The 17,869-nt window shown below is 42.4% G+C and overlaps 1 protein-coding gene across 1 annotated transcript; it reads left to right on the top strand.

Moving 5' to 3' along the window:
* The first annotated feature begins 356 nt into the window (after positions 1-356).
* Positions 357-17,152, top strand: TM7SF3 (transmembrane 7 superfamily member 3). The gene is made up of 12 exons (XM_010074178.1): positions 357-426; positions 6,681-6,835; positions 8,707-8,857; positions 9,286-9,406; positions 10,197-10,368; positions 11,445-11,622; positions 12,936-13,022; positions 13,453-13,533; positions 14,291-14,443; positions 15,779-15,876; positions 16,268-16,430; positions 16,890-17,152. The coding sequence occupies exons 1-12, from the start codon at positions 357-359 to the stop codon at positions 17,150-17,152; spliced, it is 1,692 nt and encodes a 563-aa protein (XP_010072480.1).
* Positions 17,153-17,869: the final 717 nt, after the last annotated feature.

Raw genomic sequence — 17,869 nt, 5'->3', positions numbered from 1 at the left:
TGCCATTTATAAGGCGAAAAAAAAAAAAAATCCAACACCTGCATTAAAAATTGAAAAAAAAAAATTCAACCCTTCCCACCTCAACCTGGAAACCTTCCCGAGCCCCTCACCCCCTCCAGTAACTGCCCCACAGCCGGCAGACGCAGCTCGGGAGGATAAAGGCCGCTGCGGTGGGCGGTTAGAGCTGTTACCTCAGCCTCCTCGCACAGGTGGGTGAGGGGCGGTGGGAACAGCCTTTGCTGGGCGGGTCCTGTGAGCACCGCCTCTGCGCCGCCTTACAGGGCCCGCCCGGCCCAAGCCCCTCCTCAGCGCCCTGGCCCGCTCTCAGCCTCATCTCCCCTTCCCTCTACAGCGCCATGCGGCTCTCTCCCTGCGCCTTGGTGCTCTTGGGGCTCCTGGGGGTCCTGTGCCATGGCGGCGCGTCAGGTGAGTGCGGCGCGGGGAAGGGGACGGGGAGGACACTGTGGGCCGTGGCCGCCATTAGGCGGCAGGAGGGTGTTTGGAGCTAGTGGAGTCTGGCTTGTAGCGGCGAGAGGGTGTTTTTGGAAGGGTCGGCGTCTAGGAGGAGGGAGGGGAAGGGGCTTGGTATGAGGAGGGGCCTGCACAGCCTTTTTTGGGGGTGTCCCTGGTGGTGGTGAGAGTTGAGCAGAAGTGACGATCAAAGGGAAGATGTAGCTGCCTGCGGAGCTAGAGAAGGGTTTATATATTCATGGTTATCTTGATGTGGGCAGGGAGAACCCGTTTCCTCTCCACTCCCCCTTCTTAAAGATTTTTTTTTTTTTTGCAGCTTAATTGCTATGAATGCCGTAATTTTAATTCTTGCATGTATCTGTTGGTGTGATTTTCACTATGCTGTTGTAGGGACATGGTACAGGCTGATGAGGCTGGTCTAGAGTTGTATTCCTTCTCAGGAAAGAAGGTGGCATTCACTACTTAAGAGTTTATGTGCAAAAGGAAACAAGGTTAATAGTGTTGGGTTGTTTTTTGTTTTTTTTTTTTTTTTTTTTTTTTTTTTTGGACCACGTACAGGTGGTTGTGGATCCCAGGACCCTGGAAATTGTGTGTTGAAAACCACCATACCTATAAAATTAAGGAGATGAACGAAACCCCCTAGAATTTGGAGCTTGGTTCCTAAAATTACTTGTTGGCCATGCTGATGTAATCTGACTTTATTTGGTAGGGACTTTTTCTGTAATTCCCATGTTCCTGCATGTGAACTAAAATAGGTGTCCAGTGGTAAATGTACTGTAATGAGTATAGCTTGTGAAGACTTAATAGCTGCTTACTTTTTTTCTGCTTAAGCTCTTATCTGTTCAAATAAAGGGGAAAAAAAGTCGATTTCCTTTCAGAGATAATTTAGAGATGAGTGAGCCCTTACGTTAGGGTTTATGTAATCTTCCTCTTATTATTATTTTCTTTATTTTAAAACTTGTCTCTAATGAAGCTTAATTGTCCAGAAGGAGAAAGATACTCTTGGGATACTTTGCAAGGCTGCAGGAGAGCCTTTGGAATCAGTCTCAGGTGTGGAAGACTTTTTTCCCCCCCAGTCTCATCACCAAGATTTTACTGGAGAGCCAAGTGTTCCCTGCTTCTTGCAGGCCCTAGAAGCTTAGGGTTGGCACCCGAAGGTAGCAAGTAGGTCTGAGAATGAAGGCTCAGTTTCTTACATTTTACTGTTTATATTAAAAGATGCTCACAAGCAATTTGTCTCACAGACTTGATTGAAAATAGGTCATGTTGAGTAATTTTTGTACAGTATGTAAAAAGGCAGAATGAATGTGAGACTAAGCTAACTGCTTTGCCTTGAAGGAGTCTGTTGCTGCATTTTCTTATGGAATTGAGGGTGGAAGGGGAAAGTGTTTTCCTCGTGAAAAGCTAGTAAGCTGTGTAATTTGTGTACCAAAGTCTAGGTGATCATTAGGCACTTCAAACAAGGACATTTGCTTAATGTTCACTTATTTAAATTTGTCTTGTGGTTATTCAGCCTTGGACGCTCAGGTTTGCAGGGATGGGCTCTGCTGTCTCCTAGTGCTAGAATATCCTGCTTCATTTTAAAAGTGCTGATAAGTAAAATCTGTACGTGATGACCTATATAACTTCTCTGAGGTTTTGATGAGCTGCAGCTCTTCAGACTTAGTATGTGTGAGAAAGTGTTTTTTATGTCACGTTTGTTACCTCCCCAGGGAGCTCTACCTTCGTGAAGCAGAAGTGCAGCTGGCCTTGTTTCCTACATCCAAAACAGGTTGTTTAGTGTTGGAAAAACTAAAGTGAGTTTATAGTGTAATTGGGATTGAGCAGTGCCCCTTTTCATAAACAGAGCTTATCTGTATGAATTTGGTTTGTGCTAGCTGTTTAGTCTGTGCAGAGACAATGTTTTAAAATAAGAGGTTCACACAAAGCTATTCAGCTGTCTGAATGTATTGGACAGCTGGTCACTTGCATCTTGAAGCGTTATTGCCCAGATGAGTGAGTGACATCTTAATCAACAGTGCCAGCAATGTGACTGAGGCCAGTTCTTGTGTGCTCTGGCTGATAATCAAAGTAGATTAGTAAAACTGTAAGCAGGTAAGACAGGTGGTACTTCCTTCACTTTTCAGACTGTGGAAGATCTCATGACATCTATACCTTGAACAGGATAGTCTTCTGTAATGGGAGTGGTGCAGTTTGTGACAAGCCACGTTCTGTGGCACTAGCTGCTTTAAGCATCAAACTGCTCTAAGCATGCATGCAATTAAAATGTAGACGCTTTCATAAATCTTCTTGCTTCTTTTGGGAGTGGGGTGGGGGATATCTTTATTTGGGGTTTCATTTGTGTGGGAAGACCTTGTAGTAGGACTCTGCTGTTCATCCATGTATGTATGGCCTTACAGGTTGGATATAACATGGCTGCTGGTTTTATTCTGTTAAGTAACTGTATGCTCATGCATTCCCTACTCAAACTAGTTCTCAATCTGAGCTTGCATTTCATCCATATTAAATGTCTTCATGTGACTACTTCTTGACATACTTCCTAAGCTGGAAGGTTCTTAACTCTTAAATCTTATGTAAAGTTGTTCTGCATATCTACTGCAAGCTGGTTGGTGTGGAGTAGAAATGCATTTTCTGTGGTTGTGGAGAACCTCTTTGCCTGAGGCAAACACACTGTTTGAGCTCTGCTCTGTAGGTAAAGACTGTTCCTGCATGGGCAGCAGTGGCATTTCTTCAGTTATGTTTCTTAATGGAAATTGGACTGCTAGGTGTCATCAAGACCCTTGTATGGTTAGCTCTTTATTGGTGATGGGGAGTGACACTTGACTGTTGGAGCCGGAAATGTGGTTTACTTAAAGCATCAGATGAACTGAGAGCTTGGCACTCAATCAGCAGAGTGGAAATGGTTTAAGTTGGCTGTTGCTCATTGGGGGGAAAAAATGCTCATTGCATGTCACAGGGAAGGGATAGTAAATGCTGATCCTCCATAGAGCTGACTACTTTGTTTCTTTTCTTTGTTACAAGGACTTTTAATCTCAGCTCTGAGAGGTTCAATTCCTTTGCTGTCTTTATTGGTTGTGCCCTTCATGTGGGAAAAAGATACAATGTGGAGTGATAGAGTGGACTGTTGTTAATCTCTGCTCATCAGTTCTCTTTCATGTGCTAAAATATCTGTGCTCCTGTTCTAGTATTGGCAATACTAGTATACCAAGTAAGACATGCTCCGTACTCCATCTTTGCTCTGCTCTTGCTCGGATTCAATAATGATGACTTCCTTTAAGTATATTTTCAGTTGATAATCTCAGTAATAGTGAGGGTTCCTTTTTTGTATCTAACCCAAAACTACTCTGACATGCAGTGACCATCATACTTATCTCTACAAGGAAAGGAAGAGAGGGGATAGCTTGGCACCTTACAAGGTGTTTCTGGATCTCCACTGCTTAAAACAAGTGAAGCAATAAAAGCTGGGATGCCTGGATTTTGTTCCTGGCTCTGTTTCTGACTGGCTGGGTCAACTGCCTCACTTCTGTGGTGGTGTTGTCTTTGCTGCATGTGCTGTTAAACCTGCAGTCCTGTTTGGTGTGCTACCTTCAGTGAGATCAAGCTTGCCCAAAGAAGCAGCTTGCATGCTGTGGCTAGTACTATGTATTCAGGGAGGTTTTAGTGTCTGTCCTTCAAAGCCTCTTTGACAACACTGAACTCTGTATGGCTCAGGTAGTCTCATGCCTGTCTGAGAACTTGCAATAGCAATGGGCCTCATGAATTGAGTTGGTTCATTTGCCTTGCTCTCAATGTTCCCTTTCTGCCTCAGAGCCCCACCGGTGACTTGTTCAAATGACAGAAAAAGAGAAGGCTGGAAAGGTGCTGTAGTCTGTGGCTGTGTAGCAATTGCCCTTCCAGCAAACTTCTTGGAAGGTTCTGCTGTTCTGCAGTGCTTGTGAGCTCTCCTTTTAGTCATCTTTCAAGCCTGGCTAGAGGTGTGGTTCAAGGAGCCTGTGAACAAGCTGAAGAATACTTGTTTGATGGATGTAGCCATTCTTGTTCTTCACCCCGAATCTAGGCTCTTCTGTCCAGACTTTGGTTTAGAATATGTCACATGCACTGTTTTAGGAGCAATTATGCAAACAGTAAAGCAATGTAGAACACCATGCTTTAATTTACCATGCTAATTAAACTTGAGATTGTGCCTCTGACATTTAGAGTCTCATGATCGTGTTGAAGTAGTTTCTGCATGTCTTGCTGACGAATTGGTTCTTATTTATGCAGAGGCCTCTGGATATGAGTATAGAGTGGAGGTGAGAAACAAGACAGAGCAATGCAGTTTTTTTCCCTTGCTGTAGAGCATAGGAAGGATGTATATGGTTTCAGCTTTTTTTTAAAAAAAGAACGTGTAAGTGTGAACATTTTGCAGTTTATGAGACTGTGCTGAAGTTCTTAAAGATCAAAGACACTTTTCCTGCATTCTAAGCTTTCACTCCGAATTTCTGAGTGCATAGATGTATAGTCTGTGCCTTTTTAATGCTTTTCTTCAGCATTCATACTGCTAGTTGCATTTTTGATAGAACTTAAGGGCTAAGGAGGAAAGGGGTCTTGTGAAGGCAAGGCTATCTGAATGCTGCTCCAGGGACTCTAGCTGAAACTGAATAATACTCAAAGCTTTTCCGTAGCTCTGATTTTATGTTATTTACTGTTTGAAAACTTGAAGTAGAACCTTTTCTATCTTAACACAAGCTACAGATGATGGGGCAGGAAAAATTGAGACTCTTTTTTTTCCCCTTTCCTAGGTGGCTTATGATCCCCATATTTCGTCTGGGGTTTTATTGGTGATGCAATGTCAAATTTTGGGGGCAAGCATGTAAGGATTGAATTTAGCAAGGCGAGATGAGTTAAATTTTTCCTGCCTTTCTTCCTCTGCTGTAAGATGAGTGGAGGAGGCATGAGGGTAGGAGTTCACCTCTTTACATATCATGAAGAAGCAAAGAAAGCTGGCCAAAGATGCCAGTTCTTGTCAGGGAAGAGTGGAAAAATAACAAGAAAGGTGTACAGAGTACTGGGTACAGAGTTTCAGATGAGAAGACAATCCTTCACTTTTTTGGGTGGGAGACAACTGGAGTCATCAGCAACAGTGTATATGGGATGGTGCTGTTGGTTAGTCTGTGCTTCTGAGGGAGTACTTAACAGTATCAGCCCTTTACACTAGAATAGGCAGCGTCGTTGTGTATGTGTTTAGGCTGGGGTACTGTGTTCACACAGGGGAATTTGGTGGGGGGGAAAAAGGCAAACGCCCAAAAGGCGTTGTACGTGCTCTTCCAGCATCTGGACTGCCTGCTAACCAACAACAAAAGAGAATCTTATGGCTTCTGTACAGCTGCTTCTTTCCTCACTTGACGTTCCCCATCCCTCAAGAGCCCAGCACAGGGAGAAACCTGGCTTTCTTGCAGGACTTGAATGACAAGCCAAAGCTGATTCTCAAAGAATGTTAACATCCTAGGTCATGTGGTTCTCATTAAACTAAAATGACAGTGGATCATGGGATTATGCTCATCATAAGAAAAAATAGTCTTCATTGTACCTTGGAAAAAATTAGTTAGATTTTTAGGTGTAGAAATCAGGGTCCAGCAGTCCTAATGGTTAAGAATAGTGTGGGAGCAAAAGACATGTGAAAAGGTTGAAAGTGGGTAAGTATGCATATGTAAACTACAGATTTCACTCTGCTATTGAAGTTGACTCCAGTTCCCATGGTCTGGGAATTCACCCAGGAAGTCTAACTGGTATTATGCGAGTTGACTGGCTAATACAAGCATACTTGCCTGTATTTGCTGAGGAGCAAGTGTCCTCAGTATCCTCTCTTATTTACTCTACTCAATGTTACTTGCTGTTGATTGCACTATCTGGTCAGCTGCAGCTAGTGTCTGTTGCGGATGAGCTCGCCTGTATCAAATACGGTGTTGTTGGCAGGAAGTCCTGCCCTATGTGCTTCGGTGAGTACCAGGCTGCATGATGGGTTTTCTATCTGTATCTGTTCTTGTAGGTGTAGCTTTGTGTGTAGTAGTCTCAAACCTTAATACAGCTTACAGGGTGAGAATGGTGTAAAACAATATCTTGTTCTGTTCCCAGATGACTAATGTTGGGCTACTGAAGCTTTCAGGCTCCCCTTGGTAATTGCTTCCCTCTTGACAAAAAAAGTGGATCTTCCTTTTCTTGTAATGCAGGTCTTCTTGAGCTCTCCTTGGGAAAATTCAGGAACGTGCTACTTAACCAGACCAATCCAGTGGAAGCTGTAATCAGGAACATTGCAAGCAATGTGACTGTCATTATTTTTCAAGTACATGCTCAGAAAAGCGATGTGGTGATATCCTTTGATAAGGTACAGTAAGAGTGTCACTTCTGTTCTTAAGTGCTACTTTTCTTTCAACAAAGGAGTTGGCTCTGGTACATGTGGGAATATGGAACGGAAGCTGTATAATATGAATATTTTACCTGCATGGCTCTTAGGATTTCTGAAGCTAAAGTAATACTTTCTCATACTTATGTCGTAGCTGCTATTTTGGAGGACTGAATGCTAAAGAAATTCCAGAGCTGGCTTGAAAATGTTTCAAGACTCTTGCTCTTGGTGGAAGCGGTGCTTTTGACATGTGACTGCTGACTACTGTCCATCAGCTTGTCAAATTAAAACTAGGTTCATGATCAGTATTTACCAGATACCTTATACAATAAACATGCTTACTTTGGGATGTCTGATTGTCAGCTGTTTTTGTGTCTTTTTTTGTGGCTTGGATCTAGCCACTGCAGATACGGTCTTGTTATTCCAGCTGCTTGTCCTGAATTTAACTCTCCTTTGGTGGGATATGGAGAAATTCCTCCACACTATATGGAGAAATTCCTCCACATTATAGTGAAGTCTGCTACTTCTAGATAACAATATAAGCATTCCTACTGCTATACACTAGCCTCAGTTTGTCCCGTTGTTAATGGGATGCAACTTAAAATACTGATTTTAAGTGCTGTGAGGCTCTAAGTGGTGTTTGAGCAGAACATGGACTAAGCTGCAGGTAGTAGATGGAGATCTGACAGTTATCATCCAGTTTCCTGCTCGCCATCAGTATTTGCCAAATGAGGGTAGAGAGAGTGCCAAGAAGTATCTTGGGAAGCTTAGGAGGTGAATAACCTGAAACGCAAGTCACCCAGCTGCTCACTTGTCTTTGTACTGGTGAAATAGCAAGGATTACAGGGCTAAAGCATTCCTGTTATCCCTATTTAGTCTTGGACTACCAGTGGTGGAATTTTTTGCTGTCATTTCAGACCCTCTTTGCAGTCATTTGCCTTACTGGACCAAGGACAGTGGTGCAAAAATATGGGTGTATTGCTTTTAGGGCTGGTTTGCCTCTGGAAATGTGGAGCTGAGACAGACCTTAAAGCCTGCTAGGTCCAAAGTGCCTCTTTACAGTGTTGCCTCAGATAACTGTGGTTGTCTTGGAAAAAACCACATTTTCCATGCTGAAAAATATTTGACTGGAGGCCAACTGGTTGTTCTAGCCATGTGAGTGTGACACTGCCATTGCTGCCCAATCTTTCCTCAAGACCCTGGTTCAGAAAAGGATGGTACTGGTGGGCATTGGGTCAGTAGCTGACCTGGCCCCAAGGACTTGTCTGGTATAGGTAATGTTAAGCCAGCTACCGTATAGTCATCTCCATTCTGATGAAGACAGTGAAGTGCTTCTGCACTTTGGTTCCCAGAATACCCTTTAGTGCCATCTCACAACACTTTGTGAGGGGCATTCCAATCTTTTTACACCTTTACTAGTCACTATGGGTCTATAGCAGTAGGCTCCCGATGGGTTCCAGGCTGGTTTCTTCCGGTTCCGATTGGCCTCAACTGGTCTCAACCAGTTGCGCTCTATTGCGACCACTTTCGACCTGTTCCGACTGGTCTCTGCTTGTGATTATTAACTCTTTAGTAGTCTCAAACTTATCACTTGGGTTTGTGAGCCTGAACTAGGCTGTGTGTCATGTCAGAAGCCACTCCCTTTTTTCCAGCTCCTTTTTTTTTTTACTATCTTTTTTTACTAGTCTTCCTTTTTTACTAGCTAGCTAGGGGCTGAATGCCTCATCTGTGGTGACTGGCACAGAAATGTGTCCTACAGGTTTGTGGCAGAAACACAATTCCTGTGCAATACATCAAGCTGTGGTGGAAATCTTCTCGAGAACTGTTTGTTCATATAATTTGTTTTTGTCCAGAATCCATCTGTGAACAGTTCAGGAACTGGAGTAGACAAAGGACTGGTTTCCATCCTTCGACCCCAACAGAGCGTATGTACATGGTACCTTCGATCACTGGATGCTAGCCAGGTGCTCAGCACAGCTATTTCTATTCCGTATATGGAGAAAGGTATGTTCTTATTACTTGTTAAGGGATACCAGCTCTTAGTACAAGTTAACTGTGAAATCAAGTGTTGACCTTTCAGAGGTGATATTCTTACATGATGTGGACATATGATGGAGATGCCAGAAATTCTTTGGAAATGGGCTGAAAAAGCTTAGTATTACTGATGAATTGTGAGTTGTGACAAGACCATACAGTACATCCTATGCACAACTTCAGCCTTGCAGCAGAAAAGTGCTTTGCATATGTATCAGGACCTATCTTAGACTGCAGTGAAACCATTTGTTTCATCTACAGGACTAGAACCTGACAATTTAATGTGCTGAGCAAGCAGACCATGCCTGCAAGTACATGCATTGTGGAGGTCTTAGAACTATTTTCATGCTGTGTAAGGGGGAAGTAAAAACTATACAGTTATCTTTTCTGTGTTCTAGATCCTATTCCTGGAGGCTGCAATCTCGAATTTGACTTGGAAGTGGATCCGAATATTTACCTGGACTATACATTGGTTGATATACACATCAAGTTTGCCCCTGCAAACTTGGGATATACCAGGTGTGTGAAAAACTTCAGTGCACTTCTTTGTCCTATATTTGGCCAAGATCATAAAATAAGATTCTGCCGAAAAGGCTAACCATCCAGCTGCTGTCAGGAATCTTGTTTTCTGCAGCAAACTCATAAGTAAATGAGGGAAAGGAGGAGGGGGAGAGGTAATACATGAGAGAGAAAAGTTGAGAGTTGTGTCTTGTGGGAGAGGTTATGTAACTTCAGATGTGCAAGCAGTCAGCAAATACTGCATCTTCCAATTCCTCATAATGACTTAATCTGAGGAGCAATTGTGTATTATAGCCAGTTTCATTCTGTTACTGGTACTGAAGCATGATATTGACCTATAATTTTGTTTAGCATTGAGACTTCAAGTTCTAAGGCACTATTTGCTGAATGGTGCCTGGTGTCACAGGTTATAGGCAGGGAATGGGGAAGGCTATGTTCACAGACCTGTATATATAGCATGTATGGAAATACTAACAGTGATGCTGTGATCTTTCACCGTTGTGACCTCTTGGAATTCTTGTGCTGATTCCTTATGATAACTCATAGGAAGCCTCTGTAAATGTAAAGGTGGGCACCAGCACAGACACCACCTGCTTCAGGGTGGTTCTGCATAGTACTGCTGTAGTTTGTGCTCATAAACGTTTGCGGTCTAGTTTTGGATTAGTTGCTGGTGTTAACTTCTAAAGAGCAAAAGCCAAATACTGCCAACTCAGACAGGGAACTTTTGAAAATTAACATTAAGATCTGGGGGCTTGCGCTGGGCATGTAACTTATCTCTTTTTAAATGTAGAGGAGCAAGCCCGCCGTCCTGTGATTCAGGGACTGGTCAGAACTCCAGATGGCGACTGCGCTATGATGTGTACCAGTACTTCTTACCAGAGAATGAACTTTCTGAGATGGTACTCATGAGCCACATACGGAAGATGTCTGAGGTGCGAAGTATCAAAGCTAACGGCATTAAAGTAAGTCTGAAGCACAGGTGTAGCAGGCGTGTGGCAGTGGCACTACCTTAAATTTTCTCTTTTGTACTTGTCTTCCTTGAGTGGTGACATAAGCAGGCAGCTGATGCTTCAGGCTTCTTGCTTGTATCAGGGATTTCTGACTAGGAAGGATACAGCGAGTGCTACATGCAAAATGGCAACCACTCTCTCAGGATAGAGATAGCTAGTTAGCACAACCAGAATTTGAGGCAGAATTGAGGCTTCTTGCAGTGGACTCTGATATTAGGTAGATGTTAGTGACTGGTCTGAGATGTTTCTGTGTCTTGCACCCTTTCTCAGTTAAACAAGATCTTATTGCAGTGTCTTCCTGCTTACCGAATACTGCTTTAGCCACAGTGCTCCTTGAGTGATGTTGAGGCCAGCTTGCCTATAGCTATATTGACAATAAGCGCCTGTAAATCCAGAAATAAAGCCACTTCAGGCAAAGATGGATAGTCTCCTATAATGCCTGATAGATGCTGAGGTCTGGCACACTCACATGATGAGGACTGAGCAGCGAATGCAAAGAAGAGAGGAAAGAGGAGAATATAGCAGAACTGGACTAGAAATGGGCAGCATTTGGAGTGGTATAAAGAGATCTGATATGTGAGAGCAAATGCTTCATGGTGACGTACCCCCCAGCAAAGAGACTGGAAGGGACAGAGGAGAATCTTAGTGGCCATAACCTGTCTGGTCTTGCTAGGGAGTAGAATGGCAGCCTTGCCTACTTCAGAGGCCAGACGTGGGTTGGCAGACTGGCAGGGAACCTGAACTGTGTCCTCAAATGGGGAGGAGCAAAACATGTGAGTGGGAGAATCTTCTCCCCTGTCAGAAAACATAGTAATGTTGGAGGAAGTGGAGCCTGTCCTGTGAGCCTTCAATGCTTCAATTGGTAGTACTGAGGAGGGTTCAGAATAGGAGAGCTCTTGCCTGGAGTTCTTGCTGATCAACTTCCTTGAGCTGCTGAGTATTGCCTCAGCTGTGAGGACACGTCACTGTTGCTGATGACATGTTGATAAGCAATTCGTTGCAGTTAAAAATATTCTTTACTGTTCCAGATGCTTACCCTGACAACTGATGACAAGACCAATGTTTACTTTTCCTCACTTCCTGGACAAGGTGTGATCTACAATGTCATAGTATGGGATCCTCTTTGGAATACATCTGCTGCATACATACCTGTGCATACATATGCCTGCAGCTTTGCTGACCTGGTGGATAACTGCTCTTCTCTCAGTAAGTTGGGACTTGTACATCCTTGACAATTCCTGTTGAGCTTCTTGTGCTCCAACATGCTGAGTGGTACTTCTGATATTTTTTTTGCATATGTGAAGGAGCTATTAGTTTTACACTGGATGTATTTTGTTACTTTATCATAAAGTCTACTTCTTGATTGAGAAGAAAGTCTAGAATGATAAGACTAAGGAGGGCTATTATCAATTGAAGATTTAACTTAAGGGAGGTTTAATATGTGGCTTGTGAATATATAACTTTCAACTCTGTAGTACTGCTCTAGATTTTTCCTTTTGAATTGGATAGATATATAATCTTAAATCACTTGTAGGACTATAGATGCTGCACGTTAGACTAAGCTAATAAAGCATGAACTAGACTAGGGCCCAGCCTGACTTTCTTCCAAACTGTGCTGGTGCTAACAGGAATCAGTAGCCTACAAATATTTTGGAAGGAGATAGTCACCTAAAATAAGCATGAAGGTAGTGTCAGCAATAGTGAAATGACTACAAAGTCATGCTACTTTGTACAAAGCTATAAAGTGATAGAATTTGAGTGGAAAAAGAGCAAAGCTACCACTTCGATTATGCCTGTGGAAGGGACAAGAATAATGGGTAGAATGTGGTTCTTAAAGTAAGATTTTTTTTTTCTTGTGATTATTTATTGTATACTGTAACACAAGTAACTTATCGACCTTCGTGTTGTGTTACAGCAACATGAGACAAAAAAAATCAAGGACTAAACCCCTTATTTCTAATTTGGAAAACAAGGAAAATGTGGCTTACTTGTTTCAAATAGCTTAAATTCCTGTAAAAATTTTGCCTAGGAGACAGAGGTGAGCCATACTGGGATGCTGATCGTCCTTTCTGTTGCATGGAAAATGTATTAAAGGGAGACTACGGTGAAGGCTGCAGTGATAAAGACTATAGCTGCTGTCTTGGTCACTAATCCTGTAGCACTGATTTTTATAGATGGTTGGTTGTCCCTTTTGTAGAGCTGAGCAAAGAATTTTCAGGTAGCTGAATCATAAACAGCAAGTTACAGCTGCTTAATTGTTACAGAAATTTCAGCCTTTTGAATAAAGGAGGAAACTCTTGATTTCTTAATCAGACTGGAACTACTTCAATATTCTGTTGGAGATCCTGTCAAGATAACCGTTAGTTCAGGCATTGCAGATCTGCTCACATGGTGTGTCTGAAGGAGTGGCAGCTATTAAGTTGTCAGTAGACTCAGTGACAGCAACCTGACCTTACCGTAGTCTCATTGTTGGGACTACTAGGTGGAATGCTTTAGTAACTCTCTCTTTCTCCATGTAGGCAAACTCTCTACCAAAGTATTCTTCACTGCTTTTGCTGTGCTTGGTCTTTTCACTTGCTTTTTTGGACACAGATTCTGGAAAACAGGTACTGAATGTTTTTTCTTCTCGTATATCTGGTTAGAATTTCATAGATCTAACTTGCAGTAACTTAGAATGGTGGTGTTATTACTAAGAATCACTTGATGGTGATTACATGCAAATTAGGTCCACTGCTTTGCTTTACAGGATCAGAGCTTTAAAGTGCAGAGCAAGAACCTTCTGGTATTCAACAGGAACCAAGAACTAGGGTGCATGCTGGGGAACATAAATATAAATGTGTAATTTATTTACTGTTTGAAGTGCTTGAGGATGCCCTTTTGCAGAACAAAGTACTGTCTGGCTTTCCTTTTGTGCTTCTCAGGCAGTGAGCTGAGATGTTCCTTCCCTGTTGTAACATGAAGATGTACTGAAGTGGGCTTGGTATGAAGTGATATGACAGCATACTAAATCTTTTTTTTTCCCCCTTTTTTCTCTAGACTTATTCTTCATGGGCTTCATATTCACAGGATTCTTCTTCTTTGTATTCATTACAAGGGTAACTGGCCTTGGTTATGATGGTGAGTAGATGTGTCAGGATACCCTGTGCTCTTCCCAAAATATTATTGGTATGAATCCTCTAATTAAAAAAAAAAGAAAACATCTCAGTTGTGCTTCTTGTTGGCTAGCCTTAGGAAGGATAGGAGGATGATACCTGGGTACTTGAATTGAGCTCTGATTACTGTAATAGCTGAATACACAACAGAGTAACTTGCTTCTGACGTCAAATAGTGATGCAGAATTAAATAGCTGCAATTGTAGAAGACAAATTTGAGTATCTATCCAAGGAAGATACAGGGTTTTAGAAACTTTGGAAATTTGCAATATACTTTCTTCTGCTTTCATAATGGTTGGAACTCAGTTTCACATCAATGCAGATTTCATCTGTAAAATGACAGAGTGGAAGGTTTACATCCTGCTTGTTAGACTGTCAAGAATTAGTTCCTTTTGTCTGCCTCATATAGTTACTTTTTAATACATACGCACTAGCTGTTCTGCCTGTAACTGCCCTGGGAACTGAAGGCATAAATGTACATAGTAGCAAGACTTTAATTCCAGTCCTATGCCACTCTTTCAGTTGCACACCCTCAGTTGCAGACTGGACTCTTGAGTGAAATGCGTGAAGCAAATACTGATACTCTTGGCTTTTATAAAAAAGTTTTCGTTAGGTAACAAAATCAAGCATGTAAGTAAAGCTGCTGAATGCTATTGCAGTAACTGATGTTTTCAGAGTGTTGCCACAATTCTTAGTTTGGAACTTCCCCTTTTCTTTTTCAGTGCGTCTTCTTTTGACAGCAGTGGCTGGAATTATTGGAGGGTTTTTCCTGGTTGCAAGCTGGTGGAGATTTGGCTCTGTCCTACTTTGTATGTTTATTATTGGACTTGTGCTGGGATTTCTCTTTTCATCGACAGTTGTCTTCACTCCACTAGGTATGCACTGAAATACTCTGCAAGGTACTGGCTATTGAGTGAAGCATTCCTCCTGTGTTACAGGGACACTGCAAGGCTCTAAGATAAATGCCCCTGTCTGATTTGTCTTGGTGTGATGTTTAACTTTCCCTTTCCAGTGTTGGGAGGAATAGCGATGTACCTGAAACCTTTCAGGTGTGCTGTAATTAAAACTACTTAGGGATTCTGCATGGGTGCAGAAAAGGTGGGAAAAGGAAACTGCTTAGTCTGCAGAGAACTTGCTGAGGCTCTTCCCACCTAAGATGCATGCCATTGCAGAAGTCTGTGGCATCAGCTTTGCTGCAGGCAAGGATTTGCTGTCTGTCTTGTTCTCTATCCAGAGCAAGATACAGTAGAAATCTGCAGTCTAACTTGAAGGTTTCAGTCATAAAGGTATCAAGAATTAAGAGCTCTTGCTGTTACTTTCACCATACTACAGTGCAAGGCTCTGGGACCACTACCCTGTAAGAGTCAAACTTGTATTTGCAGCTGGATTAACTTTGTCAAGATCTTTTAGAATGGCTTTCAGAAGAGAGAAGCAATAAACAAATCACTTAAAAGCAAGTGAGGCTGCTGACCTGGGATCCATCAGGGACATCAGAGCATCAGACTGCTTTCTCTATTGTAATTTTCAGTCTCAAAGCTCTTCTACTTAAGATCCCTTGGTGGTGCAGAATTTCATTCTCCAGTCATCTGTGTTTGACTTAAGCCACAATTCTGTGGTAATCCATGCAGTCCCTGGTTGCTCTTCATTAAAGTAAACCTGTGGCTCGGCTGGGGGTCAGCTTGTCCCTTCTGTTTAACTGGCAGGCCTTAGAAAGCAGGGGGAACAAAGTAGTGTTTAAGTGACTTAATTACTCTTCCTAAAGCCAGAAGAGTTTGTTGCCTCGTGTTGTGATGGCTGCACTTGCACTGTGCTCTAGAGTCAAACTTACATAGGTGCAGGTTTATAGATTATAAAACTATATAAGCAATAAAATGGCTTCTTGTTGGGCAGAAGTACTCTAGTACTTTTCTTTCTTATCAGATAAGTAATGTATACCTCATCAGACATCTTTGTTTCATGGACAAGATCTGCTGTCCCAACTTAAAGAGCCAATACTCAACTGGGACAGGCTTTTTCTGTTCTTATTTTGGGTAACTGTGTTACATCTTAAACGATCAGTATTTGAGTTCAAAAGCTAAGCTTTTCAGCACTGTACTCTAGATTTCTGAGTGTACAGAATCTATGGGGGAAAAGCTCACCCCCAACCACTTACAAAAAATGAAATGTTTTGCTATCTAGTAAATTGCATGTGAAACATGGTGTCTTTGCAGGAGACTACAGAGTCTTTCGTGATGATGTTGTGTTCTGGGTGACTTTTTCTTCTGTAGCCTTGATGATTCCAGTGCTTTTTGTTGGCTGTCCAAGAATTGTAAGTAATCTGCACTGTCATCTCAGGAGGAGGGAGGAAGGGGTGTGTCGGACTTAATAAAAAATATAGCCCTGTGGGATGTGTGTGGAGGACCTAATACAGCTTCATGAATCTCAGCATGGGACCAGCTCTAGGGAGTTCCTATTTAGTCCTACTTGTGCTAAATGGCCCATAATCAAAGGAATGACTCTTTGCAATGGTGGAAATAGCATCCATTAATGCTTGTGTTTAGTTGACTTCTGCTGTCTTAACAGGATGTCTGGATAACAAGTGTATACAGTCAATTTTTTTGTAGAACTGATACAAAATATACTGCCTTGAGGAGGTGGGGAATAAAGAGTTGTTTATCAGTTGCCTAAAGCTGTATTGTGGTTTTTTCCTTCCTCTCTAGCTAAACATACTGGCCTGTGGAATAGTAGGCTCTTATGCAGTGATCCTAGCTATTGCTTGTTATGTCTACACAAGTCTTGCTTATATCACATTGGATATACTCCGAAGGATTCTCAATGATTACTTCAGCAGAGCTTACACCAATGTACCTTTTCAAACAAATGGTGAGTGCTGCTCTTAAGACTTTTTTTTTGGTTCCATTATAAACAGTGAGTGTTGAGGGTAGTAAGGGATGAAAGGAGAACACTAAGTATGGTGTGAGATTTAACATCCAGATTAATAGATTCTAGTCCTTCGAAAGAGATACTGAGTCAACTCAAAGGCAGCAACCTTCCAGCAGGTGTTATGTGACAAAGGCACTTGTGGAAGGTGCTGCTCAGGCTTGCACTGCCACCTTGCTGATGAGTTTGCAGAGTGGGCAGTCAAAAGGCCTAATATGGTGACTGAACAGGCTCATCTCACTCCATGTGTTCTTGCCTTTGCATTGATATCCTCTAGATGTGTGAGGATGCAGAGGCAATACTTCATTCCTTTCTGTTGCTAAACTTGTTCAGTGTTTGTGCTTGGGGAAGGAAAGAATGTTCTGCTTTGATACAGGAATCTGTTTCTTTTTTCACTTTCAGACTTCATTATCCTGTCAGTGTGGGCAATGCTAGCCCTCAGTGGAGTAACTGTGCAGCTTCGCCGAGAGAGAAGTGAAGTGCCCTTCCCACCGCACCCCTATCTCACCTGGAAGCGGGAAAGGGAGCGCAGAAGCACTAATGTGTTGGACCCTAGCCATCATATCCCTCCCCTAAGAGAGAGGATCCATAACAAGCTACTGCATATCAAAGAATTTTTTCAGAAAGAGCAACCGGCTGGGGAAAGAACTCCATTGCTTCTATAGTCTGCAACATAACTGTTGGGAACAGAGAGGAAGAATATAGAAATGGTGAAATGAATGATTACCAGCAAACCAGCCAGTGGTGCTGGATTTGCCACCACCAACTTGTCCTGCTTAATAAGAGGATCAAATTAGCCAAACCTGGAAGAAAAGTTATCTGTCTGGTACACTACATGTTGTTCTGTGACTCTTCCTTGATGGCCCACTCAGCCTGCTGTAACATGCGCGTGTCTAGCTGCAGAATCTTGTACTAATGGTCAAGTACAGGTATTTATCCTGTGGTGATGTAGTTTGACGTTTAGGTGTGTGAAGTATAAAACAGCCCTTAGAAAGCAACCTGTACAATGCTGGTTCTTCCCTCACAATGTGGAAACCACTGCTGAAATATTGCCTGACTTGCTTCTGGGGGTGAGCAGTCTGAAATTGTGAGGGAAGAGAGATAAGGACCATACACAGAGTTCTTCTACCAGGAACTGAAGTATCACCTTCTAATAAAGGTACAAAATGTGTGGCTGCAGACACAATTGTTTCCCAGAAGTATTGCTTGCAAGCTAAAACTAAGTGACTTGAATTTAAACTGCACTGAACTAACTGTTGTAAGTGTGTGCACTGGGGCTCAGGAAGCGGACTTGATCTGAGACAAGATGACTTCCTCCCTCCCTTTCAGATGGTTCTGTAGCAAGCTGGTCATCTGGTCTCTGTGCAGAGATGACTGCTAAG

Source organism: Pterocles gutturalis, unplaced genomic scaffold, assembly GCF_000699245.1.
Source record: "Pterocles gutturalis isolate BGI_N339 unplaced genomic scaffold, ASM69924v1 scaffold8647, whole genome shotgun sequence".
In the NCBI taxonomy this organism is placed as follows: Eukaryota; Metazoa; Chordata; class Aves; order Pterocliformes; family Pteroclidae; genus Pterocles; species Pterocles gutturalis.
Note: the sequence above shows the minus strand (reverse complement) of the source record. Positions and strands in the feature narration are given on the sequence as shown.

What these genes read in the sequence shown, in the direction of transcription:
- TM7SF3 (XM_010074178.1), top strand. Translation starts at nt 357, where the DNA reads ATGCGGCTCTCTCCCTGCGCCTTGGTGCTCTTGGGGCTCCTGGGGGTC. An exon ending in TCAAAGCTAACGGCATTAAA is followed by an intron (nt 10,369 to 11,444) that starts GTAAGTCTGAAG and finishes TTACTGTTCCAG; the next exon opens with ATGCTTACCCTGACAACTGA. An exon ending in AACTGGCCTTGGTTATGATG is followed by an intron (nt 13,534 to 14,290) that starts GTGAGTAGATGT and finishes TTTCTTTTTCAG; the next exon opens with TGCGTCTTCTTTTGACAGCA.